The sequence below is a fragment of the Doryrhamphus excisus genome, unplaced genomic scaffold (assembly GCF_037039965.1).
Source record: "Doryrhamphus excisus strain RoL-2023G ecotype Guam unplaced genomic scaffold, RoL_Dexc_Guam_v1.1 HiC_scaffold_24, whole genome shotgun sequence".
Lineage (NCBI taxonomy): Eukaryota > Metazoa > Chordata > Actinopteri > Syngnathiformes > Syngnathidae > Doryrhamphus > Doryrhamphus excisus.
Genome location: NW_027621862.1, coordinates 1193011 through 1220626, shown reverse-complemented (window position 1 = coordinate 1220626; position 27616 = coordinate 1193011). Strand labels below are relative to the sequence as shown.

The window sequence follows — 27616 nt, the reverse complement described above, 5'->3', positions numbered from 1 at the left end:
CATATCATAACAGCATTTTTGAATGAGTTTTTTCCATGTACTTTATATTTGTATTTTACTCCTTTTTCGACATTTTTGCACTTTTGCAATTGGAATGAGAAATGCACGTAAATAATAAAACTGGATTAATGAATTAACAGATCCATTTTTTTTAAATCCCAATATGTGAAGTAATAGCTAACCCATGCAGCATGGATATTTCTGAAGTGTTACAACTGTTGATAATAATAAAGAAACTATCGCTAAAAATGAATGCTTGTCTCAGGGCAAAAAAAACTAAAAACGAGCTAAATATGGTCAATATTTAATATATTAAATATAGAATATAGATTATTAAATAATTTAGCATTTTAATTACAATTTAAATATTAAAACTTGTAAACTGTTTCTTTTTATTTAGTTAATTTAAATACAATACAAAATATTTTAAATATTTTATTACAATATAGAACAAATATTGAATTAAATATTTTATTTTTCAAATTAAAATATTTATCAACTATTTTACTCTTAAAAATGTCAACATTTATTATTTAAAACAATAATTGAAAAAAACATGAAATGCAATAAAAACGTGAAAAACTATGAAAACCTTTTTTCATCATTAAGCTAATTGAGACTAATTAATCCACCAATTAATTTAAATCTTTGCCTTCAGACTTTTAAAAGTCTACTAAATAGACAGTTGAAGCAAAAGTGCAACAGGCCTTGGTTTCCGCTACGCAACATGGCGACTTGCTTTGGTTCAAGTCTACGTCTTATCAGTTGTGATGGCCTGGACGTTCTTATCGGGTGCTTTATTTTATTTATTTATTTTTTTGTACCAGGACCGTCCCGACACAGCTGACGCAGCACCAACCACGGCTGACAAAAGACTCCTTGTTGGTGAACTTTCCCTCTCCCAGGTTTCCCCCCATCATGCGAGGACGTGTGACCATCGGGCGACGCTACATGCGTTTCAAAAACACACCAGCTGGGAGACAAACCTGGCCTACCCGACTAATTATCTGCTGAAAAAGCTTGTTTGTTCCACAGATGAATAACTTTGTCTGCTTTGCTGTAGCCTCCTTTCACCCTTTGGTGGCGAGGAATTCCAAGAGCCTGTTGGAGCGCAAATGATTGGGAATGTACCAATCTGAGCCGTGGAGTGAAAAACCGCAATTAAGGTTTTCCTTTTTGTTTTTTTTTCTTGCTGTATCTCTATGGAGTCTGATATATTACTAAGGCGTTGGGGGGGTTTGATGAGTTATTCTAGAAGAACGAGCGAACCCCCTCCTCACTTTGATTCCGCCACTGCTCCACGTGCAATGGCGTATGCCCCGCGCTAAAACGCCCCTACTAATCACGGATTAATAGAATGGGCTAATCTCATTCACAAAGAGGTCACTACTAAGTCCCTCCCATCGCGCCCCCCCTCCCCCTTCCAGCCCTGTGCATTGTGGGCCACTTGCACAAAGGCAAAAAAAAAAAAAAAAAGGATCTGCAAGATCAACCCCCTCCACCCCCATTCCTGTCCGCCGCCCCCCTCCTGAGTGCATCCATTGAAGCTATCGGTTGTTCAAGTCACTAAATTACACCGCAGCCTTTTCTTGTCTTGTCAACTGTTAAGCACCATTCAAGGGAAAAATATATCTTCACATATCTTTAAAAAAAAAACAGCTACATTTGTCACAATTTTGAGATGATAAAGTTTTTTCTCAAGGTGATTAACGTTCATCGCTAGAAGTTCCACACAGCTAAGCTTTTTTGCAAATGAGCGAATTTATAATAGATGCTGAAATCGGTTTAATCACTACTGTGGATATGCTAGGAAGTTATATATACATATATATGGAAACAAAAAATGGATCTCAGCTTTGGGATATTGGTGGGGGAAAAAGGCATTTTTGTTGTTTTTTAATTAATTCTACAAACTTCCTTCTTGTCACATTTTGACTTTATTGCCATAATATTTTGACTTTATTGCCATAGTATTTTGACTTTATTCCCATAGTATTTTGACTTTATTCTCATAATATTTGAACTTTTCCCCCTACTGAATTTAAAAAAAAATTCCATTTCATTTAGTTTTGCTTGTTTCTCATAATACTGCAACTTAAAATATATTTTTTTCTTTAATGTGCTATTAAAATAATTTTTTTTGACAAAGTGTGTGTGACAAAGCACTTTGTTACATTACACTCATTTCTGCATTAAAAGTTGTTAGTTTAAAAAAAAAATATTTCAACTTTTCAATCTTTTTTTTCCTCATAATATTGTAATATGATCTTAAAATATTTATTTATTTATGACTTTTGGAAAAAAATTAGTGTATTTCCCCTCATAATAGTATGACTTTATGCTTGTAAATTGACTTTTTTTCTTAGTAAAATTTATTTGTTATTTTTATAACTTTATTCTCCTAATATTTTGACATATTTTGATTTTGTTTTTAAAATGTGCCAAGGCCCTTTAGACACCCCTGAATTAAATGATGAAATATTTGTGTGAAAAATCTAGTCATATAGCATTACCTACTTAGACGTTACACTAACGAACGGCTCCGATTCCACCCAAAACGAGGAAAATTACCTGGTCGGGAAAGAAAAAAAGCTGGATTCTATGCCCATTCTACACCCAACTTTTCCTCCAGCTTCTGCAAGTGTTGCTTTTGCAGAGCTAACTTTGCTTGATCCCGGTCATGTGACTCCCCTCCCCGCCTCCCCCCTCTGTGGTCACCGGGCAACGGCCCTGCTGGATGTCAGGGAACAGGTCCTGCCCCTGGGGCCCTGGGGGAGAGTCGTTTAAGGGCCATCTCCTTGGCTGCCACAGAGCGCTTTCTTTGCGCCTTAACAACCCCCTTATTGGGGGGGGGGGCTGCCCCTGCAGAGTGTCTGGGGACTTTGCAGGGGGACGCTGCTACAGAGGCCCAATGCACTATGCCCAATACATAATATAATATAATAGGAAAAGCACCAATCAAACTACAGTCAAAATCCTTGTTACCCATCAAGCATCTTCATTACGCTTCTCCAACTGGTCCACACCAACCCAAATGATCCCTCACAGCGCCAGCATGACGCACCCCATCACATCACATCTGATACACTGACTTTGGACCCGGGTACGGCGGCAAACCGGGGAAAAAAAAAACCTTTGTCTTACCCGCTGATTTTGGAGTGAACTTGTCGCGATTGGCGGCGCACACCGCCAAGAGTCGGTAGCCGAGGTCCAAGTCGAAGCCTTGCTGTGCGGCGACACGGCTGACAACCTAGAAAAAAAAAAATCAGGATCTTTTGGTTATTTAAAATACTGTTTATGTTACAAAATATTTATTTATATTTATATATTCGGTCGGAAGAGCTAGTTTAAGATTAAGTTGGACCAGTTTAAGTCGTGAAGATGTGAGGGACAATTTTTCCGTGTTATATATATCGCATCGTTACAGCACAAAAATGTGCAGCAGTGAATCGCCCCTGAAAAAAAAAAAATTGTTAATCGAAAAATTTAGATTTTCACTGGACTGGAAATGTATGTGCATGTGCAAGAAGATTAGCCGTTCTTTTGTACACACTTAACTGTGGCTGTCCGAAAATTCTCGATTCATGGTCATGCTAATTCACAGAGTTTTGGTTAAAAAAAAAAAGTCGCTATGCTACATGTGGTCAAAAAATTATGATTATTATTTAAATTATTTTTCGCTATGCTACAAGTGCAAGAAAACTACTTGTTTTTTTTTGCACATAATCACTGTACAACAAATCAACATTCACGGCCCTGCAAATTCGCTTATTTTTGGTTAAAAAAAATATTATTTTAATTATTTCAGTTATGACATTTTTTTGCTATGTTACATGTCCAAGAAGACTAGCTGTTTTTTGCACATGTCATTCCGTAATAACGTATAAATATGTAATAATACACAATGACTCAACCACATGTTTGCTGTATACTCAAGCGATAGTGTTTGTATCAAAGAGTTGAGATTTCCCACATAGTTCGGCGGTCCTTGACTGCAACATAGGCGCAAATTAGGGCAAGTGATTGTCATGCTAACAGGACGGTTTAAGGGGGAGCTACTGATATCGTATCGCATTTCCTACCTCTAACGTGAACCGTTTTATCGTAAAGTCACAGACATGTGACTTTATTCGTCAGACCTAGTTTTCATTCTCTGGCGCTATCATCCTCTCAACGCGACGCAAAAGAGTCCTCGAAGGCCACATGCAGTCACCGAAAGACCAAAGTAGCTCAGCTGAACCCGGGCCCCTGGCACCGTCTCATTATCTTACATAAACACAGTCTTGACGCGGCACCAACACAAAGTATACGCATATCTACCCTTTTATTTACGCTAACAATCCCCTCCATTAAGATGGAGATATACACGTAATTAGCACCTCAAACTCGCTTCTAAATTTAGCACCTTAATTGTCCCAAGCCAGAGGGGGTTTGCGGTGGCGTTCCATACGCCAAACAAGCGCCTTTTTTGACACACACGCATTCAGTCGTCTGCAGCAGAGTTCCCACATGAACCTTCCGAAAATAAAAAGGCTAGTTGATGCTTACATCGCGGTATTAAAAAGCAACATGCGGTGTGAGGAAATTGCCTCCTTGGGCTTGACATGAGAGGCAATTTCGTAAATGGCTTTATATCCCCCCCCCCCCTTTTTTTTTTTTTTTTAGTATTTAAAGTGACGTCAACATGGAACAGGATGGTTTCACGTCGATAAACGCCAAAAACTACACAGGAGACGGTAATCTTCTTGTTGGTGTTAGCCGTTTCTCTAATTGGAGTCCAGTTTAGTACAGCAAAAATAAAAAAATAAAAACTCAAATGTTGTTACAAATAGAGTGGGTTCCCGCATATTCGTCATTCTCCGAAACTTCACCCTAAGTCGGTAAAAATATATAAATACATGATAATGTACAGTATAAATGCACCACTGTTTTTACATGTGTATGTATTTATTAGGGCTGTCACATGATTCAAATATTTAATCGCGATTAATCACAATTTTCCCATAATTAACTCGCAATAATCACAATTACTTGCAGGTAGATAGAAGTTATCTATTTTAAATTTATTTTATAAATGCAGTTTTTTTGGAAATAGCTCAATACAAAATGGATATTAGTAAAGCAAACTGTCCATCACTCACAATCTCACAATCTCACAAAATATGATTGTGATGTTTGCAAAAAAAAAAAGTAGGTGTGAACAAAATAAATACTGACAAAAAATAAGAGTTCCTAAAAACTGTTAGTAGTTTCCAGAACTCGGACAGCGCCCATATACTGTAGTACAGTCAGAGTATAGCTTGTACTTCACTTCCAAACATCACACTTTTTTTAGTGTGGCGACTTCAAAGTGTGAAAGATTGTTTGTCTATATGTGTCCTGTGATTGGCTGGCTCGCCGGAAGACAGCTGGGATAGGCTCCAGCATGCCCGTGACCCTATGGATGATAGCTTTTTATCTTAACATTGTGACTTTTTCCTCTATTTTTGCTGTTTGTTTTAGCGTCATTTTATTTCTGCAATGTCCCACAGGCCAATAATCGACATTGATTCTCAAACTGTGGTGCGAGTCCCACTGGTGGTGCGTAGGCTCCATCTAGTGGTGCGTAAGAACACTAGAGAGTTTTTTTTTTCTAACTAACATAAAATGTAAAACATTTGAAATAGTAATAGAAATACAAATACTGTATGTTAAGCATATCATTGAATTCAAGCGGATACTTTTCAAGCTAACCTTTGATGCACAGCTGAAGGTGAAGCACTGCTCTAAAATGTAATACTACAAAGTATAAGTAAACAATGCAGTATAATGAATTTACATACTTTTTAAAGAATGCAAATGGCCATATTTTGGGGGTGGGTTCGTGGCTTACCGTGAGGCATCCCATCAGGCTTTGCTCGAAAGGGCGTTGGAAGGCTCGGGGGTCGCCGCACCAGTCCAACAGCTCCGTAGCTGCCGTTTGGAAATTTGCTGGATTTTGTAAGTGCTGGAGAGGGAAAAAATGGGAAAAAACGATTGAAAAAGTCAGTAGGACCAAATGTTAGTCACTATTTAGTGAATACAAGCTGTCCACCCAAATATAAGACGCTATTTTTTTCCCCACGTTATTGAGAGATGAATGCATCCAAACGGATCAGAGCTTTTCTTCCTGTTATGCACAATGACAAAAAAGTGTCTCAAGTTTTTAAAAATCCATATAAGATGCCTGTTTTTCCCCTTGTCTTCTATTTGGGCTCACAAGTTTTATATATGCAAATCAGAAGGTGGTGCCAAATGATTTTTCTCAGAGCTTTTCTTGCGGCCACTCACACACAAATGACAAAAAAGTGTCCAACACATTGAGCAAGTTTTAAAAAGCCACGCTACTTCACCCCAAGTGTGTGAGTGACAGGAAGAAAAGCACTGACTGCTTTTCTTCCTGTCACTCACATACACACCAGTGACAAAAAGTGTCTCAAACGCTGAGTAATATTCTAAAAAAGTATTTTAAAAAGTACAAATATTTTTGGTTGGTGTTTTCCTCTCGTCTTATATTCAGGCTGTCCGGATTTATTTCTCCAAACTGACAGTTAGCACAAAGATATTTCTTTATAAGACAGTCAGAGCTTTTCTTCCTGTCACTCACACACACACCAGTGACAAAAAAAGTGTCTCAAAGGCTGAGTAATATTCCAAAAAAGTATTTTAAAAAGTACAAATATTTTTGGTTGGCGTTTTCCTCTTGTCTTATATTCGGGCTGTCTGGATTTATTTCTCCAAACTGACAGTTTCTCTCTACAAGACAGTCAGAGCTTTTCTTCCTGTCACTAACGTTCACATTAGTGACAAAAAAGCAGGTTTTAAAAACTCATAAGATGATATTTTTCCACTCGTCTTATATTCGGGGTCAAGCAAACCGACAGGTGGCGTCCATACAACTTCTTCCGAAGCGAGTCAGAGCTTTTTTTCCTTTCACTTACACACACAAAAAATAGAAACATCCATTCTGTATCACGGTATCGCCTGTATACACTCAATCCTAAGAATGTTGCCAGTGTTACATAAATACATTAAAGAAGTACTGTTCTTTACTGTGACCCGTGCGGCGGTTGTCCTCACCCTATCCGCCCATCCAACCCCAACTTGTGTCCCCGTGTCCCCGAGAGGGGTGGCTTGGTAGCACCGTGCAGCCTTCACGGTCCTTCCGCATCTGCACCTCCATCACTTTAACAAAGAGTGTAATGGGAATACGGCTCATCTGTTTGGTGGGGGGGTGGGGGGTGCAATGAATCGGAATAGAAATAGATGGCACCCGTGTCGAGTGGCCCCATCTTGCCCAAACAGCCCACAGCGGGGCAATTTCAGGGCAATAAAGGGAAACAAATTGCTACGGTATACAACAGTTTTTTTTATCAATCACCTGTTACACCTCTGCTTCAAGATGCCATGTTGCTTTTTAATAAAAAGTACACGATATACTTTGTTTTTGCAGTTTTTCGGAATGACTCCTTCAATGTGACACCGGGTGGCTTTAATGTCTTCTTCTTTCTTTTGGGGCTTTTCCCTTCAGGGGTCCCCACAGCTGAACATGTCCCAACCATCTCAGTCTGGCCTAAAGGACTTTATCTCCAAGGCCTCTAACATGTAACGTCCCTCTGATGTACTCATTCCTGATCCTGTCCATCCTGGTCACTCCCAATGAGAACCTCAGCATCCTCATCGCTGCTACCTGCGGCTAACACGTAATGTCCCTCTGATGTACTCGTTCCTGATCCTATCCATCCTGGTCACTCCCAATGAAAACCTCAGCATCCTCATCTTTACTACCTCCGGCTAACATGCTAACATGTAATGTCCCTCTGATGTGCTCCTTCCTGATCCTATCCATCCTGGTCACTCCCAATGAGAACCTCAGCATCCTCATCTCTGCTACATCCAGCTAACATGTAATGTCCCTCTGATGTACTCCTTCCTGATCCTATCCATCCTGGTCACTCCCAATGAGAACCTCAGCATCCTCATCTTTACTACCTCCGGCTAACATGCTAACATGTAATGTCCCTCTGATGTACTCCTTCCTGATCCTATCCATCCTGGTCACTCCCAATGAGAACCTCAGCATCCTCATCTTTACTACCTCCGGCTAACATGCTAACATGTAATGTCCCTCTGATGTAGTCCTTCCTGATCCTATCCATCCTGGTCACTCCCAATGAGAACCTCAGCATCCTCATCTCTGCTACCTGCGGCTAACATGTAATGTCCCTCTGATGTACTCCTTCCTGATCCTATCCATCCTGGTCACTCCCAATGAGAACCTCAGCATCCTCATCTCTGCTACCTCCAGTTCTGCTTCCTGTCTTATATCAGTGTGTTGGTCTGATCCGGCCCAAATCCTCACGAGACCTGACTCTATGATTTCATAATTAAAAACGACCGAGGTTATTGTTTAAAAATCAAATTATCCTAATTCGGCAACAGGACTTTCAGTCTTTTAAGAATGAGCAGCGTAATGATTTCTGATTTAGCTTTCAAGTGGGCGATTGAACGTGGATGACAGATTCCAATTTCCTCTACTTTATCATCTCGTTGGGCTGTCATTTATCATTGGGGCAACAAAATCAATTTGCCCCCCCCCCCCTGTCGGTTGCACTGGTGTATGTGTGTGTCACCTCTCACACGGTGCGTCACAATGAGTGGAGCTTCCGCCTTCAATAATACCCCCCCCTCCCCCAAGTAAATAAACGCAGCAGTAGACTTTCAATGAAAACAAACAGCTGCATTACGTTAAACAACAGGGGTCTCAAACAAGCGGCCTGCAGGACACTAGTTTGAGGCCCCCGCCTTGATATGAAAGTTTAATGTTTGATATGGATGCTGTATGGTATCATGTACCCAGAAAAAATGATTAAGTTTGATTCATGTTCATGTTAAAGGTTAAATAACTGTTAATAGTTATCCTCCCTATCCGTGTGGAAGTGGTAAGTTTTTGGCTTTTTAAGTTGAAAGGAAACAACTTCAAGGCTATCGTTTAGGTCGCTAGCTCTCTAGTTTGTGAGTTAGCATGTGTCTCAAGACGCTGCAGTTGCGCAATATGTTGTAAATAAAAAGAGTATAAATGTGACTATAGTCGTGTTTTGTCATGTCTACAGGGCTCTAATAATGCTTTGTTCATTTTAATCTGAAAATAATAATTTGTCCACCCACCAACTATATGTGGTTTCTTAAGTTTTTATTATTTGCCGTTTTATTATTATTATTATATTTATTTATTTTTCATCTTATTTTGTACAGAAAAATAAAAATGAAGATATTTGAGAACAGTGGAATGTTTTATCTGAGCTTTTATTGTAGAAAATCGGAACCAAAGCACTGAAAAAGTTTGTTTTTAATAAATGCGTTTTTTTTTTTTTTTTTTGGAAAACCTGATGCGGCCCAGTCTCACCCAGACCCGAGCTCCAGTGGCCCCCAGGTAAATTGAGTTTGAGACCCCTGCGTTACAATATTTTCGTCATTAATTCAATGACTGAGGAATTGGACAATGGGCAGCGCGGCGGAGACGACAGCGAGTTAATTGTTGTGATCTCCCACGATGACCATCTCTGTGCGGAGACGAGACGGGCTGCTGAATGGGCCGCTCTAATTGGCACGGCATAAATGCTATTTACTATGTGCTACTTCCAAAAACCCTGATTGTCCGTGGCACAAAGCTGCCTCTATTAGCAGGGGGGGACGAGGGGGAAGGGGGGTATCTGCTCTGTTTGGAATGACCCCCTCGTTTATCCATTTATTACAGCCGACGTGAGGTCTCCTTGCACGCCGCGGCGCTCCCTAATTGACATGTTTACCCATATGACGCTAACATTGCATGTGTTTGTTTAAATCTTTGCCTGGCGGGGTTAACACGCTTAACCTCGTATGGGTGCACGTTTCACACTTCCCTTTTGTCCACTTCTGTCAGGCTACTTTATGGCGGAATGCATTAATTTATAATTAATGCATGATTAATTTGGAGACATGTTTTTCCGAAAAGAATGCAAGTCCATGAATGCATCTTGACAGTGTTGTGACTGCTGATTGGATGAGCAAGGTGCTGGGGGGTGCTGGAGCCTATCCCAGCTGTCTTCAAGCGAGAGAGACCGGGTACACGCTGGACTGGTGGCCATCCAATCACAGGGCACATATAGACAAACAACCATTCACACTCACGTTCATACCTATGGACAATTTGGAGTCGCTAATTAACCTAGCATGTTTTTGGAATGTGGGAGGAAACCGGAGTACCCGGAGAGAACCCACGCATGCACGGGGAGAACATGCAAACTCCACACAGAAATTCCCGAGGGTGGGGAAAGACAAAATAAGAAGCCAAAAAGTTACCACTTCCACACAAAATAAGAGAACTCATTAATTAATTAATTTTCTACCACTTATCCTTATGAGGGTAACGGAAGTGCTGGAGCCTATCCCAGCTGTCTTCAGGCGAGAGAGACCGGGTACACCCTGGACTGGTGGCCAGCCAATCACAGGGCACATATAGACAAACAACCATTCACACTCACATTCATACCTATGGACAATTTGGAGTCGCTAATTAACCTAGCATGTTTTTGGAATGTGGGAGGAAACCAAAGTACCCGGAGAAAACCCACGCATGCACAGGGAGAATATCCAAACTCTGAGGGTGGGTACCACTTCCACACAAAATAGGAGGAGAACTCATTCATTCATTAATTTTCTACCACTTATCCTCATGAGGGTCACGGGGGTGCTGGAGCCTATCCCAGCTGTCTTCAGGCGAGACAGGCGGGGTACACCCTGGACTGGTGGCCAGCCAATCACAGGGCACATATAGACAAACAACCATTCACACTCACATTCATACCTATGGACAATTTGGAGTGGCTAATTAACCTAGCATGTTTTTGGAATGTGGGAGGAAACCGGAGTACCCGGAGAGAACCCACGCATGCACGGGGAGAGCATGCAAACTCCACACTTGAAATGGCCGAGGGTGGGGAAAGACAAAATAAGAAGCCAAAAAGTTACCACTTCCACACAAAATAGGAGAACTCATTCATTAATTAATTATAATATAATAATAATAATAATAATAATAATAATAATAATAATAATAATAATAATAATAATAATAATAATAATAATTAACATTTGTCACTTTAAGTCGAGCATGTCGGCGATGCTTGTGGAAGATGTGCGATTCCGGCGCCACCACTCACCTGTTTGATACACTGCAGCCGGTCATTGGTCTGCTGTATGTGTCTATCCATGGACGGAATGGAGTTCATGATGGTTGTCCCTCTTTGGCCCCTACCTGCCAGCCATTAAACTGCAGAGCTCTGCAACACAAACAAAACATATTGCACTTTACTGTGTGTGTGTCGTAAGCCACACCAGACAGTGGAGGTATTGATTCGACAGGTAGCAAACGCTACAAAGATCAGGCATCCTTCACCCCCTAACAAGTTGACACTTGCCCCCCCTTCCCAGTGCCCCTGAAGGACGAGCGAGTGAGGATGTCTGACCATGTTGCTGCACCTCTGGGGTGAAAGGACACACGCTTGTTGACAAATTGTTTCTGGTTTGTGTTACTTCAGTTATTCATTTTCTACCGCTTGCTGGAGCCTATCCCGGCTGTCTTCGGGGCGGGAGGCAATTGTCTTATTATATGAAATATTTGTCTTATTTTATTACTATACTGGGTAATACAAGTGTAAAAGTGACTATAGGGGTGCTATTTCATGTCTGGAGGGCTCTAGTAATGTTAAATAGGTAAAGTTTTCATTAATTCATTTTCTATCGCTTATCCTCACGAGGGTCGCGGCGGTGCTGGAGCCTATCCCAGCTGTCTTCGGAGCAAGAGGCTGGAGTTACACCCTGGACTGGTGGCCAGCCAATCACAGGGCACATATAGACAAACAACCATTCACACTCACATTCATACCTATGGATAATTTGGAGTCGCTAATTAACCTAGCATGTTTTTGGAATGTGGGAGGAAACCCACACAAGGGTATTAACCCACGCCAAGCTAAAACTCTAACACACATCAAACAAGTCATTTGTCTTATTTCATTGCTATACTGGATAATACAAGTGTAAAAGTGACTATAGGGGTGCTATTTCATGTCTGGAGGGCTCTAGTAATGTTAAAAAAACAGGTAAATAAGTTTTCATTCATTAAATTCATTTTCTATCGCTTATCCTCACTAGGGTCACGGCGGTGCTGGAGACTATCCCAGCTGTTTTCGGGTGAGAGAGGGCGGGGTACACCCTGGACTGGTGGCCAGCCAATCACAGGGCACATATAGACAAACAACCATTCACACTCACATTCATACCTATGGACAATTTGGAGTGGCTAATTAACCTAGCATGTTTTTGGAAGAAAACACGGAAAAAGCCCACATAGAGATGGCCGAGAGTGGAATTGAACTCAAGTCTCCTAGCTGTGAGACCTGCGTGCTAACCACTCGTACACCGTGCAGCCTGTTTGTCTTACTTATGCCCTCAAATTGCATTGTATGTGTCATGTTGTTTAAATAAGTAAACACTACAGCACAAATAGAGGCATCCTTTGTACCCCCTAACATGATAACATTGATATATTTATGAAATAAAGTCACAGGTTGTGCCACTGGTGGCTATAATTACCATTATTATACACTCATATACACAATGCTGTGCTTTGTGGACTTATAATAACACCTAGCAGCGCGCTATTGATTTTTTTTCCAAGGGTAAATGCTTCATCATGGACGTCATACAAAAGCCCTACAAAGTATTACAAGCTACATTAAAAGCTATCAATACAGCCTGACAGCGACTGGTTTAATGTTGCATTCAATGTCAAATAAATATCACTATAACTCTCTCCCCCCCCCCCGTCCAACATCACAACAATCACTTTAACCCCGCCTACTCTCCCCATGCCGTCTCCACCTCCATTACCGCCACGCAGCGACCCCCCAATTCATGCTGGCTGAGGGGTCTCCAGCCTGGGCTGCTAATCTACTCCATGATGGGGTTTTAGGAGACCTCTTGGTGCTGCTCTCGACTTGACACACGACAAGGACACACCACAGCAATAGGCTCCATAAATGACATTTATTTTTATTTATTTTTATTTTTTATTTTATTTGGAAGGCCAAAGCAGAAACATACCCACACAGGCCATAACATTAGGTACACCTGCATAATGTAATTAGCAGTAGGAATTTAACAATACAATCATTTAGTGTGGTTACATTTAGCCTTTTCAGATGTATAGCCATAATATAGCATAATAATAAAGCGAATAATTGGACAGGATTTTATTGAATCAAGTCTGACACAGATTTTCTTTTATTTTACATTAGGATAATTTTTAGTTAATTAAAATGTGTTTAAAATTTATTTCTATTTTTTTTAAATACAATTTATTTTACTTCTATTTGACTTTTTAATATATTTGGTTTCCTTTTTTTAAAATATACATTTATATTTATATAAATATATTTATTTATATATTTTTTATTTTTTTATCTATTATTATTATTATTATTATTGTATTACCTTCATTGGCATTTTTATTTTTATTGACTTAATTTTATGATCCTACCAATTTACTCAGTATATAATATATTTTATTATTGTTATATTCAATATATTTTTATATTTATATTTTTTTTCTTAAAAATATCCTGTTGTCCTGCTTGAGGGACATTTAATTTTATTATTTGTTGTGGCGTTATGTACTTGATACAACTATTAAATAGCCTGAATAGCTACTTTTGTTTGCTATGAAAACATGTGTATTATTGTTAAATAATGACAATTATAATATCTAACCATACACTGAGGAACCTTTGTATCGAGTTGGACTAGATTTTGCAGGCGTACCTAATTTTATGGCTGGTTAGCGTGTTTGTTGTCCACCAATGGCGCTAATGGGATTTAACACGCTTTGTTGTCAATTCAATGCCTTCATGCTTCCGAGTCGACGACGGAGCCGCAGTGACCCCCGACCACCAGCAGGTGTCTCCCCCGGCCCTCCCAAACCAGGCCCCTGTCTGGGGCGGGCGGCACAAAGGCGGCGGGGCAGACAAAGTGGAGTGGAGTGGTGTTTGCTTTAAGCCTTTACAAGCTCCACAAATCCTGGGATGTACTGCTTGCTAACCGGGCCCACTCGGGCCCACTCGGGCCCACCACTCGGGCCCACTCGGGCTACCGACGCTTTGTCTGACCTTGTGCTTATTGATGAGTGGCGCTGTTGGCTCGACCTGCCCTTTCCTTCACTCCCTATACCGCTATTAGATGTCGGGTTGGGGGGGGGGGCATTCTGCTTCTGCTGTTAACCGCGCGTTTAGGAGCTTCCACGGATGCCTAATTTACCGCAAACGATGATCCGTGGTTGCCAGCACAACAAAAGACACACGTGTGATGCCAGGGTGTAAAATATATATTTTGAGTGGCGGCGGTTGGATGCTCATATCACCTCCTACTTCAGTACCTGACAAAATTTAATTTAATTTAATTTAATTTAATTTAATTTAATTTAATTTAATTTAATTTAATTTAATTTAATTTAATTTAATTTAATTTAATTTAATTTAATTTAATTCATTCATTCATTCATTTTCTACCGCTTTTCCTCATGAGGGTTGCGGAGGGTGCTGGAGCCTATCCCAGCTGTCTTCGGTCGAGAGGCAGGGTACACCCTGGACTGGTCACCAGCCAAATAATTGAATTGAATTGAATTGATTCATTCATTCATTCATTTTCTACCGCATTTCCTCACGAGGGTCGCGGAGGGTGCTGGAGCCTATCCCAGCTGTCTTCGGTCGAGAGGCAGGGTACACCCTGGACTGGTCTCCAGCTAATTAATTTAATTTAATTTAATTTAATTTAATTTAATTTAATTTAATTTAATTTAATTTAATTTAATTTAATTTAATTTAATTTAATTTTAATTTAAAACTATATTAGGAAAGCAGGAAGTGAACAAATGCACCAGTTAGTGATTGTAAAAGTACCAGATGGAGGGGTAGGATTTAATAAGCTGTGCTTCTTCCTACTCCTTTCGGACATGTGGAACTGGGAACTGATTATGGGATGCACTCAATTGGAATCTGATGCATGTTCAAATGAAATTAAACCATTACCAATACACCAATAATAACAAAACAACAAAAAAAAACCACAAGAGGAGAGTTACTAAAGTAGCTACTGATGGAGACAGGAAAGAAATGAGTGTGTGCTGGCCGCCATCCCAGCACACCAACACACACACACACACACACACACACACTTGGCAATGAGCGCTGGGCCAACATCATGATAGCATAACAACACCCTCAGTCACTCCTAATGTGCTTAACAGCACCACTACAGGGTGATACACCTCTGCAAAGCTGTGTGAACAACCCTGTCAACACACACACACACACGCACACACACACACACACACACACACACACACACACAGTAATCTAAAGCCGAGCGTACTGCTGACACCATTAAAAGGGAACAAGGTTGGCCTGAGCAGTGGAATCAGCATCACTCCGGCACCTAATGGCCACATATGGAGACACGTGGCTCAAGGTGATGCAGTCCTCCAGCGTGATCTAATGGAGGTGAAAGAGGCAATAAAGGACTAATCCACGCCATCGCCCGCCACTAAAGGCTTGGCTGTTGCTTACTTAAGGGTGTACAGGGAAGACAGGGCTTGGGGGGGGTAAATTGAAGATGGGGAAAAGGCGGGGGGGTGGGGCGACATGTCTCTTCACCATCATTATAATGAGCTTTGATTCTGGGATATCTTGTTTTTTCCTCCATGCGGCCCTCAGAATGGCTCGCCTTTAATTAGGAGGACGAGGTAGACATGTTGTTAGCATACACTGATGGCAAGGAAAGTAAACACAGGTGTATATTAGCTTAAATTAGGGCTGTGAAACGATTAAAAAAATTCATCGGATTAATCGCGGATTTGTTAAAAACTAATTCATCTTGATTAATCAGCATTAACTATGTCTGAAAAATGCCAATTTCTACTGTATTTGATGAATAGAAACATAAATGATGATATTTATTTCACGTAATTTCAATTAAATGTAGCAAATTAACCCTTTAGGCAACAGAATTTTTTTTCAGGAAAATATTCAGTTTTGATCATTAATCTTGATTAATCACCAATTTTTACTGTATTTGATGAATAGAAAGATACATGATGATATATATTTCAGGTAATTTCCAGCATATTTAAATGTAGCAAATTAAAACCCTTTAGGCAACAGAATTTTTTTTCAGGAAAATATTCAGTTTTGATAATTAATCTTGATTAATCACATATTTTTACTGTGTTTGATGAATAGAAAGATACATGATGATATATATTTCATGTAATTTCCAGCAAATTTAAATATAGCAAATTAAAACCCTTTAGGCAACAGAATTTTTTTTTCAGGAAAATAATCAGTTTTGATAATTAATCTTGATTAATCACCCATTTTTACTGTATTTGATGAATAGAAAGATAAAGATATATATTTCACGTAATTTCCAGCATAATTAAATGTAGCAGAATTTTTTTTTTTTCAGGAAAATATTCAGTTTTGATATTACCATTTCAAAGGTTGTATCTTGAAAATGGTTAGCGATAAAGGCATACTAAAAATGAGAAAAAAAATCATCAATACGACCCAAAGTTTGTGATGGAAGTAAATTGTCATTTAAGGCTCAGAAATTTGAAAATGTATCATTAACCCATGTGAACGGTATCGGCAAAATTTCGTAATCGGCAGCATAAAATCCGATGGGAGCATCCCGAGTAACTAGTAACTTCGGTTAGGTCAATGCTAGCCTTGAACTAACGCTTTACGCAACAATGATATAGTAAAAAATCACGTAATTTATTTTTTACGTATTAGCATTTACACAGTAATGCTAACTTATCATAAACGTTTGCATTTTTAATCTGCAAAACAAAAACAAGAAAGTGCAGCATAATCAGTCCCCTGAATCTCAAACCTCCTAAAGTCGCCTTTTAATTAGGTTAACATTATGGCGATGCTGTGGGTAAGGCCAGTAAGAGCCATGGGGGGGTAGGGGGGGTGTCAGTTGTGACAGGGCCACTTTATGGGGAGTCCAGGTGCTTTGCCTGCTAAGAGTACAAAGCTGTGTTTGTTCCACAGAGGAGCAGCAGAAGCAGCAAAGAGGATGGAAAACGTGTGTGTGACTTCCATTGTTGCCTCCCAGAATGCACCCTAATCCCCCAGCAGGCTCCATCCAGGGAGCTGGCAAAGAGGAGAATAATAGGAGCTGGAACACCGCTACCTCTTTCCTTCTCAATCACCTCCTCCCACCACCATCATGTCTCCACACACACACACACACATATGGATGCTCACACCTTCCCACATGGCTCCTTAACAGGCCTGGGAATGGGTTTTTTTATTTAATGTGCTTTGCTCTGTAGCTCCAGCGGGTAAAAATGTGACACAATGCAACTGATCTCTCCTTCTTTCTCCACACCTTCCCTACATCCGACCCCCCCACGCCACAAATTCCTGCCCCACGTTCAGCACGGTGATTGTTGAGGCATCAAGCACATCTGCAGCATGCTTTGGAGAAGCAAAGGAAGCATGCTGGTGTTGCTGGTGGTGGTGCAAGGAGGGGGGATGCGGGGTTAAGGGGAGGAGGGCTTCAGTCAGTGACTGTGGTTGCCCCCCCCCCCCCCCCACACACACCCTCCACCACTGCTTCTTCTGCAGCAGAGGAGGATCACAGAGGGGGCCTAAGCAATATGTCCTCTCTAATCAAGTGGAACGTTCCACATAGTCTCTGAGGCCGGGGGGGGGGGGGGGGGGGGACAAAGGCAGTCCAAGCCCCTCCCCTTTCCTCTCCTCGCATCCATCCATCACATGTCATCACATGACCACACGTCACCAGGAAGTGGAGGAAATAGGTCTTATGGTTTTATATATACATGTACATATATTATATATACATAGTAACAGTACATTCATATCACTGGGTGTCAGTGATGTTACAGTGACGGGACAATAGCCACCGCAGGAAGTACTGTACAGAAGACAAAATACTGAGTAAGTTGTTCAGAGTAATCATATACTGCATATGTATTATTATGTGTACAAAATCCTACTAATTAAATGCGACTTATTTGATGTATGAAGACGTCTATGGAAGTGAGTGGTCGGGTTATAAAAAAACATAAATACATCTTTGGTCATGAAGGTGTTAAAGAAAGAACCAAAATATTTTGGACAAAAAATACAAAATAAATATAATAAGTAATTTAAAAATTGAAGTTACTTTTCAATCATCCTGTACGTATATATATATTTTTTTAACTTTTTAGCATTTATACAACAATGCTAACCTATGTCTCATTTCCCGAAAATGTACCATTAAGTCATGTGAACGGTATCGGCCAATTTCGAAATCTGCAGCATAAAATCCTGATCAGAGCATCCGAGTAACTAGTAACTTAGGTTAGGTCAATACTAGCCTTGAAGTAATACTTTACACAACAACGATATAGATAAAAATGGAAAAGTGCCATTTTTTACGTATTAGCATTTACACAGAAATGCTAACATACATCTTATTTCCCGAAAATGTATCATTAAGTCATGTGAACGGTGTCGGACAATTTCCAAATCGGTAGCATAAAATCGGATCGGAGCATCCCGAGTAACTAGTAACTTAGGTCAATGCTAGCCTTGAAGTAATACTTTACACAACAACGATATAGTTTCAAATGAGGAAGCGTAATTTTTTTTACGTAATAGCATTTACACAGAAATGCTAACCTATGTCTCATTTTCCGAAAATGTATTATTAAGTCATGTGAACAGTATCGGATAATTTTCAAAATCGGCAACATAAAATCCGATCGGAGCATCCCGACTAACTTCGGTTAGGTCAATACTAGCCTTGAAGTAATACTTTACACAACAACGATATTGATAAAAATGGAAAAGTGCCATTTTTTACGTATTAGCATTTACACAGAAATGCTAACATACGTCTTATTTCCCGAAAATGTATCATAAAGTCATGTGAACAGTATCGGACAATTTCGAAATCGGCAACATAAAATCCGATCGGAGCATCCGAGTAACTAGTAACTTAGGTCAATGCTAGCCTTGAACTAATACCTTACAAAACAACAATATAGTTTCAAATGAAGAAGCGTAATTTTTTTTACGTATTAGCATTTATGCAGAAATGCTAACCTATGTCTCATTTCCCGAAAATGTATTATTAAGTCATGTGAACTGTATCGGACAATTTTGGAATCAGCATCCTGAGTAACTAGTAACTTCGGTTAGGTCAATGCTAGCCTTGAACTAATACCTTACACAACAACGATATAGTTTCAAATGAGGAAGCGTAATTTTTTTTTTTACGTATTAGCATTTACACAGAAATGCTAACCTACGTCTCATTTCCCGAAAATGTATTATTAAGTCATGTGAACGGTATCGGACAATTTCGGAATCAGCATCCCGAGTAACTAGTAACTTGGGTTAGGTCAATGCTAGCCTTATCTGCCTTTTTTGCATGGTACTAGCAATTAAAGTGTATTAAGTTTGTTGTACAAAATACCGCTAATGCCTTGTGTCGTGACGAGGGTCTTGGGTTTGATGCCCATGTGTCCCCCCCCCCCCCACCCTGATGCAATTGAAAACAAAACTCTCCCATTCACTCACACCCGCAAAAAGCTCAAAGGTCAGACGAGAATGGGGGCAAGGACACCCTACACTGAACCCCCCACCCCCACCACCCCCCAGTCCCCGACACCCTTCTCAACACAAACACACACTCCATCCACAGCCAGTGAACTTATCAGCAAACACACAAACATCCACTCCTTTTCGCCTGCTTTGAATTCCTTCCCGTCTAAATTCAGCCTCCCCTCCATCCAATCAGTCTGCTCGTCACCACTTCAAAGAAAGTGCTGTGTGAAAAAGGACTCCCAGTCAGATAGTAATAGTACCTAGTATAATTCAATATTTTGGCGTCCTTGAAAAAGATTATTTTTAGAGTGCATAATATCGTATTACACATAAGACCTGGAGTCAAAACTCAGGAAGTGCTGGTAAGCAAGGATTTTATAAAAATAAAAAGGTGTTTTTAAAAACAGATTAATTCAGAAATCATGTTGTTTCGTGCTTGGAATTTTTACATATTTTGGCCTAAATGTGGCATAAAATTTGAGGATGATGATATCATCATAATTTCAAATGACAAATAATAATAATTACAAATTTCCCCACTGAGGGACGAATAAAGGCATATCTTAATCTTAATAATGTTGACAATTTGCTCTGGATGTGAATGCATCGCCCACCGGTGCAGTCGACCACAGCCGCGCACCACCTTCTGCCCCCCCCCTTGTGTGGCTCCTATAAGGATACTTTCACCAGTCAAGTATGTTTTGTCTTATATATCATATCAAGTATCATATGAGTAACTCTTGGCAAATTTTGTAATAGTATCTCTCACAAAAAAATGTTAGTGACTTAGTCTAGACTTAGTCCAAGGTTCCCAAAGTGGGGTACATGTACCTTTAGGGGTACGTCAATTGTCATAGGGGGTACGTGAATAAAAATGAATTAAAAAAAATTATCGCGTAACACTCATGAATTACGAGTGGACCTGAACGCCTCACAGGACACAGAGCGTGAATTTGTTCATTGCTCTGTGTACGTCATATCAACAAATATGTAAGTATGAATGAATAATAATTAATAGTGAAGAATAATGAAGAAAACGTATGGATGGTCTCAAAAAATATTTTCAATAATATTGATTATTAACAATAATTTGTAGGACAATTTTCATCCAGCAATATTTGTTGTTGTCAATGTATATCATGTCTATGCCCTATGTGTCTTATTTTATGTTATTATTTTGACCTTATTGCGTAATATGATTGTAAAAGTGACTATAGGGGTGCTATTTCATGTCCAGAGGGCTCTTGTAGTATAATGTTAAAATAATACTATTATAATGCCTTTCACACAGGCGCCATCCTGCCTGTGTTCCGCCTCTTGTACTAGAAACTGGTAAATTCGGGTTGTGGGTACTTTTCATGCTGACTAGCGATACGGGATAAAGATGCTAAATGTTGGCGGCAGGCTAATAAACAAACGTTTCCGTATTTATTCATTCTTATTCTGTTCTGTTACTTTTCTTATCCCTCCCATCTCGCCTTGTTTGGTTTATTTTGAAGTGATAACATTTATGATGACATTCTCGCAGAGCTGCAAAAACGTCAAATCTATCTATCTAAATCCTCCCAAGAATGTGGAAGTGGTCATGCGTAACAGGCACGAGTGCTATTAAAGCGCGGTAATGTGTGATATCAGCAGCTCCTTTGATAACCTTGCTGAGTGGACTGATCCTAACTGCTTCCTCGCGGCCGTCCCCGCTAGGGGCCGGGGATGGTGGTGGTGGTTGGGAGGGGGGGGGGGGTTGCCTCTCATTCCGCCAATTAAAAAGAGCAGAGTGGGGGCAGCGAGAGGTGGGCGGCTGGCCCCTAGATGTGCATTTCCTAATTGGCCAATGACAACACGTTAGCTCTTGATACACATAAAGTGCATAGACATATATATCAGAGGCCACCACCCCTTCCTGGACCCCCCAGCCCCCTCAAATGACCAAGTGGGTATAGAGGGTAAAGCGGTGTAAATCAGTGTCACAAATCTTCCTTGTGGCACTGAAGAGTGGTGGGGTTGGGGGCGCAAACGGAGGCATGTAATGAATCCCTTGCAACAGACAGACGTAGGGACCACCCACCGTCCGCCCACTCCAATTTGCCCCCATTGACTGTGTGTGTGTGTGTGTGTGTGTGTGTGTGCACAAGGCGGGGCCGGGTAGATCTCACGTGTGCCTGTGACAAATGTCACATAGTGTGTTAAGGGTTGGGGAGGGGGGCGGAGGAGGGGGGGGGCATATTCCCAAGATTTACCCCAAATAGTGAAGACGCTCGCATGTATGCATGAAGCGTATCACATGTTTGCGTCATTTTACATAATGGCACATGGCGCTATAAATAGCATGAAATAAATACTGCATGCAAGGACCAGTAGGAAGAAAGAGGGGCTGGTTGCAGCCAATGAAGCAATAAGCTGCTTCCTCGTCTTCTTCAGGCGTGTGGGACAAATGTGGGGGCTTTAATATATCAGTTGAGATTCAATACAAAACCGCCATGGAAAAATTATTCATTCACAAAAAAAAAAAAAAAAAAAAAAACAGAGCGGAGTCTCATGTACCGAAAAGATTAATGTAGTCAAAACATTGCAAATGGTTCTCGGTATGACAAGGTTTCCGCTACATGTACTTTTATTGTGGCCATATAATAACTATTTACACCACAATTGGTGGATCTAAACCACATTAAAAACTGTATATAGTTATATATATATGCTATATAGATACATATATAGTTTATTATTTCTATTCTATTTCATTCATTCATTTTCTACCGCTTATCCTCACAAGGGTCACAGGGGTGCTGGAGCCTATCCCAGGCGGGGTACAAAATCACAGGGCACAAAATATGAGTAATTATTTTTTTTATTAATAAAAGTATAATAAAAATTATTTATTGCTAAAAATAAGTCAAATGTAATCGTAATTTTACGTATAAAATGCAACATATAAAATATTAATCATTTTTATTGATTCATTAATAGCATTATTACATTTTTTATAACAACACAGATTAAATTAAAAAAATATTTATTTATAATAATTCATTCATTCATTCATTTTCTACCGCTTATCCTCACAAGGGCCGCATTGGTGCTGGAGCCTATCCCAGCTGTCTTCGGGCGAGAGGCGGGGTACACCCTGGACTAGTCGCCAGCCAATCACAGTTCCACTTAGTAAACAGTAAATAAAAAAAAACATCTACACCAGGGGTCTCAAACTTGCGGCCCGCGGGCCAAATGTGGCCCGCAGGACACTACTTTGAGGCCCCCGCCTTGATGATGGAGCCTATGCCAGGTGGGGGTACACCCTGGACTGGTGGCCAGCCAATCACAGGGCACATATAGACAAATATTATTACAATATTGTTACATATTTGGATTCATAAATGTTGTAAAGGATATTTAGGCATTATGGCTGTATTATTATTATTATAGGTAAAATATGAGTAATTATTTTTTATTAATAAAAGTATAATACAAATGATTTATTGTTAAACATAAGTCAAATCTAATAGTATATTTTATGTATAAAATGCAAAATATAAAATATTAATCATTTTTATTGATTCGTTAATAGCATTATTACATTTTTTAACAACACTGATTAAATGAAAAAATATGTATTTATAATAATTCATTCGTTTTCTAGCGCTTATCTTCACAAGAGTCGCATGGGGTGCTGGAGCTTATCCCAGCTGCTTTGGTTTACGTAGAAGTGAAGGGGAAAGTGGGTTAAGAAAAGCAAAAGAAAAGCACAGATCCTATTGGAAACAATGATTAATAGATCTTCCAGAATCTGCGCCTATTCCTTGGTTTTTCCAAAACGGTCTCTTTTTAATTTATTCTACGCACAGCTTGCCTTTAGGCGTGCCCACTCGGCTGTGATTGCTCCCACTCCTAAGCGCTCCCAAGGACTTCCCTGACTGCTGCCGAACCTCACTCGAAATGTGTTCATTACACGTTTTTTTTTACGGGACTACATGTGTTTAAAAGAAACTTGCTTGATCATTGACTGGTGGTGGGAAAAGCTATTAGAAACTCCAGACATCTGTGAGCTTGTAATTTACATGCAAGAAGGTAAGACATTCCCTGTATGCACACTCTATAATGCTACACAGTATCAAAATCAAAGAAAAGCAAAGGGATTAAATCCTACTGTTCAAATCACCCACAAATTCACCAGATCCTATTGGAAACAATGATTCGTCCCAAATCATGAGTAAAGCATGAGTAAAGGGTACGAGCGCGGCGCCTGCAGAACAAAGACGTCTCTCCACAAAAGGTGGCCGCTCTCATACGATCTCGATACATCTTGGCTACAAAGGCGAGCAGCGTGTGGATGCTGATAGCTTCGCTGCTGTTGGTAAATAATAAATAGGTCACACCTGGTGGTCTCGTCTCTGGTTGTTATGTACGCGGTGCATTCATCAAACACTCCATTTTTCATGCTTTTCACCTTTTACTTGCACCGTGTACTCAGTTTCAAAGTACTTTAAGGAGTGTTTATGTTGTAGTAGGAGTAATAGTAATAGTAATGACATTGGGAGGTGATGAGAAACACTAGCCGTGGACCGTGATGTCAGAATGTGGCCGAGTAATGATGCATTCAATGACACTACGAGGTGACAAATGACCGAGCAGACGCCTGAAAGTGTCAAACAATCTGCTCGCCATCATGAGAATAAACGATGTACTGGAAGGATAAATGTAATACCTGACTCACTGCAACTTTGACATCGTTGATTTGGTGGATTATTTGGAGTCATGTACGATCGTGGCGCAGCACCACGACAAAATATTTTTTTTTTTATTTAAAGGAATCTTAAGTAATATTATATTATGCACATATTGACCACAATTAGTTCAAAAACAATTAAAAATATCATAAAAATGAGCTTCATTTTGATTTGTCGGGTTTTACTCAATGCAACATATCGTGGACGCTCCCTGCAGACCGTCGTGGTGGGCGACGAGTCCGACGGAAGGAATCATGTTATTAAACAACTTTAATGAAACAGTCATATCTTCTCACACTCCGGAACGAGAAAAGAAGCTCATCTAAATGGAAAACACATTGTCTTCATTATTTGCAACTGTTGAATAAAAAGGCAGTTGCCATGGTTACAGCCATTGGAGGCTGAAGTCTGCTTTGGTTTGAGGCCAGAGGGGGCTACGGGGAACAAAGTGGCTACTAATAGTGATCTTGTACAAAATATATACATGATTAATATCTCCGTGTTGAGCCAACACGAACCGCGCATTCGCCGTTACGCCGGCCACTTCATCAACCGACGTTCCTCCGATGAATAATGTGTTTATTCGTGTTCCAACTGCTACACGAGCACAAACACAAACACTTGCCATCGTTTTATACAAAGATAAGAACGCTGAAAGATACTCAAACCCTGCGGGGAAACGTGACGGACTTCTTGTGTGGTCATTAATTGTTCTGGTGTGGGCCTGCGCAATAACCACTCGTCCACCATGCAGCCCCACCAACTGTTAATTTGTTTAAAATGTTGAGCACGTAAAAAATAGCCAAAACTGAATGGGCCAAAAATCAAAAATTGGGGTTCGGCAGTCGTCTGGAAGTACTCCAGAGCGCTTGGGAGTGTAACCAATCACAGCGGAGTGGGCGTTCCCGGAGGCGGGACATGGGTGGAATGAATTAAAACAGACTGTTTTGGAAATCCAATGAAATAAAGCCGGGATAGGTGCAGATTCTGGAAGATCAAGAAAGATTTCTGCCCACAAGACAACACAAAGGGCGTATTAGGTCCCCTTTAAGGTCAACAGAACCATTCAGTCATTCATTCATTTTCTACCGCTTTTTCCTCACGAGGGTCGCGGGGGTGCTGGAGCCTATCCCAGCTGTCTTTGGGCGAGAGGCGGGGTACACCCCATACTGGTGGCCAGCCGATCTGTGGGAATGTGGGAGGAAACCGGAGTACCCGGAGAAAACCCACGCACACAGAGATGGTGGAATTGAACTCGGGTCTCCTAGCTGTGAGGCCTGCGCAGTAACCACTCATCCACCATGCAGCCCACCAACTGTTAAAAAATGTTGAGCACACAAAAAATGGCCAAAAATAAAAAATTTGGGTTCGGCAGTAGTCTGGAAGTACTCCAGAGCGCTTGGGAGAGTAACCAATCACAGCGGAGTGGGCGTTTCCGGAGGCGGGACATGGGTGGAATGAATTAAAACACTCCGTTTTGTTGGAAATCCAATGAAATACAGCCGGGATAGGTGCAGATACTGGAAGATCAGGAAAGATTTCTGCCCACAAGACAATAAAAAGGGCATATTAGGTCCACTTTAAAGTCAACAGAACCAGGTACAGTATTTAAGGACCTCACATGATGAGTAGCTTGACAGATAAAATAAATACATCTATATCTTGGTTAGCTTAGCACACGTTCACAAGCATCAAGGGCCATTTTCAATGAGTTGGTGTCAAACGCAGAAGAGGAAGTGGGGTCCATTTCTTCTTGTAATACGCTAATGACTTTATTGTTTGTCTCTTATCCCACCACCAGGAGATATTACCATATAAACACCTGCGTTATCAAAGCACGGCAAACAATTTCCTGGATAATTGAACAAAAAGATGCGACGGCCGATCGGGCGATGCGGCGGGAGGATGTGTGAGATCTCTCTATTTTTGTCCGGGCTGCAGCTGGCCACTTTTCAGCTCGTTGATACGCCGGCTACCTTAAATGGAGGGTGCCTGAACACTCAGCAGTACCATCATGCCTCATGCAATCTCGATCAAAACCTTGCGTGAGGCGAAACAAAAAAAAAAAAAAAGGGAACGCTTGCATAACGCAGGAACCTGATGTTACCCCTCTGATTCCTCCCCCTCGCCGTCTCGGTCACAGGAGCGGGATTGTTGTGTTCCGGGTTGGCAGAAAGCCGTGGAAGCGGCCGACACTTCCTGCCTGACTGAATCGCAGCTTCGCGAGGGCTTATCATTACCAAAAAACGACCTGATCTGTCACGGGTCCTTTTCCTGTTTGCCGACTCTGGAGGTCATCGGCGTCTTGTCCCGTCAATTCTCTGGGAAGAAGGCCAGTTTACGGGCATGACACCAAGGGGTGAATCAAACGCTGTCAAATAGTGAGGCGGGGGTAGGGGGCGCTATACTGATGACCGAAAATAATTCATGGTAATGGTTTAATTTCATTTGAACATGCATCAGATTCCAATTGAATGCATCCCATAATCAGTTCCCAGTTCCACATGTCCAAAAGGAGTAGGAAGAAGCAAAGCTTATTAAATCCTACCCCTCCATCTGGTACTTTTACAATCACTAACTGTTACATTTGTTCACTTCCTGCTTTCCTAATATAGTTTTTTGTGTTTTTTAAACTTTATTCTATAAATTTTTGTTTTAGTTTTATTTATTAATATTATTTTATTTTATGACTATACAATGACATAATGGGTACCATAGTAACCGTCAATATAATGTAACACTGTAACGCTGAAAATGTTATTAAACAAAGTCATCAAGAACTGCCCCCCCCCCCCAAAAAAAAGTTCCACATGTCCGAAAAGAGGAGGAAGAAGCAAAGCTTATTAAATCCTACCCCTCCATCTGGTACTTTTACAATCACTAACTGTTTCATTTGTTCACTTCCTGCTTTCCTAATATAATTTAAGTTTTTTTTTACTTTATTCTATGATTTTTTTTAGTTTTATTTATTAATATTATTTTATTTTTATTTTGTCAGGTACCAAAGTACGAGGTGCTATGACTATACAATGACATAATGGGTACCATAGTAACCGTCAATATAATGTAACACTGTAACGCTGAAAATGTTATGAAACAAAGTCATCAAGAACTGCACCCCCCCCCCCCCCCCCTAAAAAGTTCCACATGTCCAAA

At 40.4% G+C, this 27616-nt stretch overlaps 1 protein-coding gene across 2 annotated transcripts in view; it reads right to left on the bottom strand.

Moving 5' to 3' along the window:
- Nucleotides 1-27616, bottom strand: part of LOC131109868 (zinc finger MIZ domain-containing protein 1-like) — an 89933-nt gene that overhangs the window by 21821 nt on the left and 40496 nt on the right. For both annotated transcript variants that reach the window (XM_078788679.1, XM_078788680.1), the window contains exons 3-5: nucleotides 11220-11339; nucleotides 5873-5986; nucleotides 3145-3250 (exon numbers count right to left, since the gene is read on the bottom strand). In XM_078788679.1, coding sequence (XP_078644805.1) covers nucleotides 3145-3250; nucleotides 5873-5986; nucleotides 11220-11288 — 289 coding nt within the window. In that variant the 5' untranslated portion in view covers nucleotides 11289-11339. The remainder of the gene's footprint in view (nucleotides 1-3144; nucleotides 3251-5872; nucleotides 5987-11219; nucleotides 11340-27616) is intronic.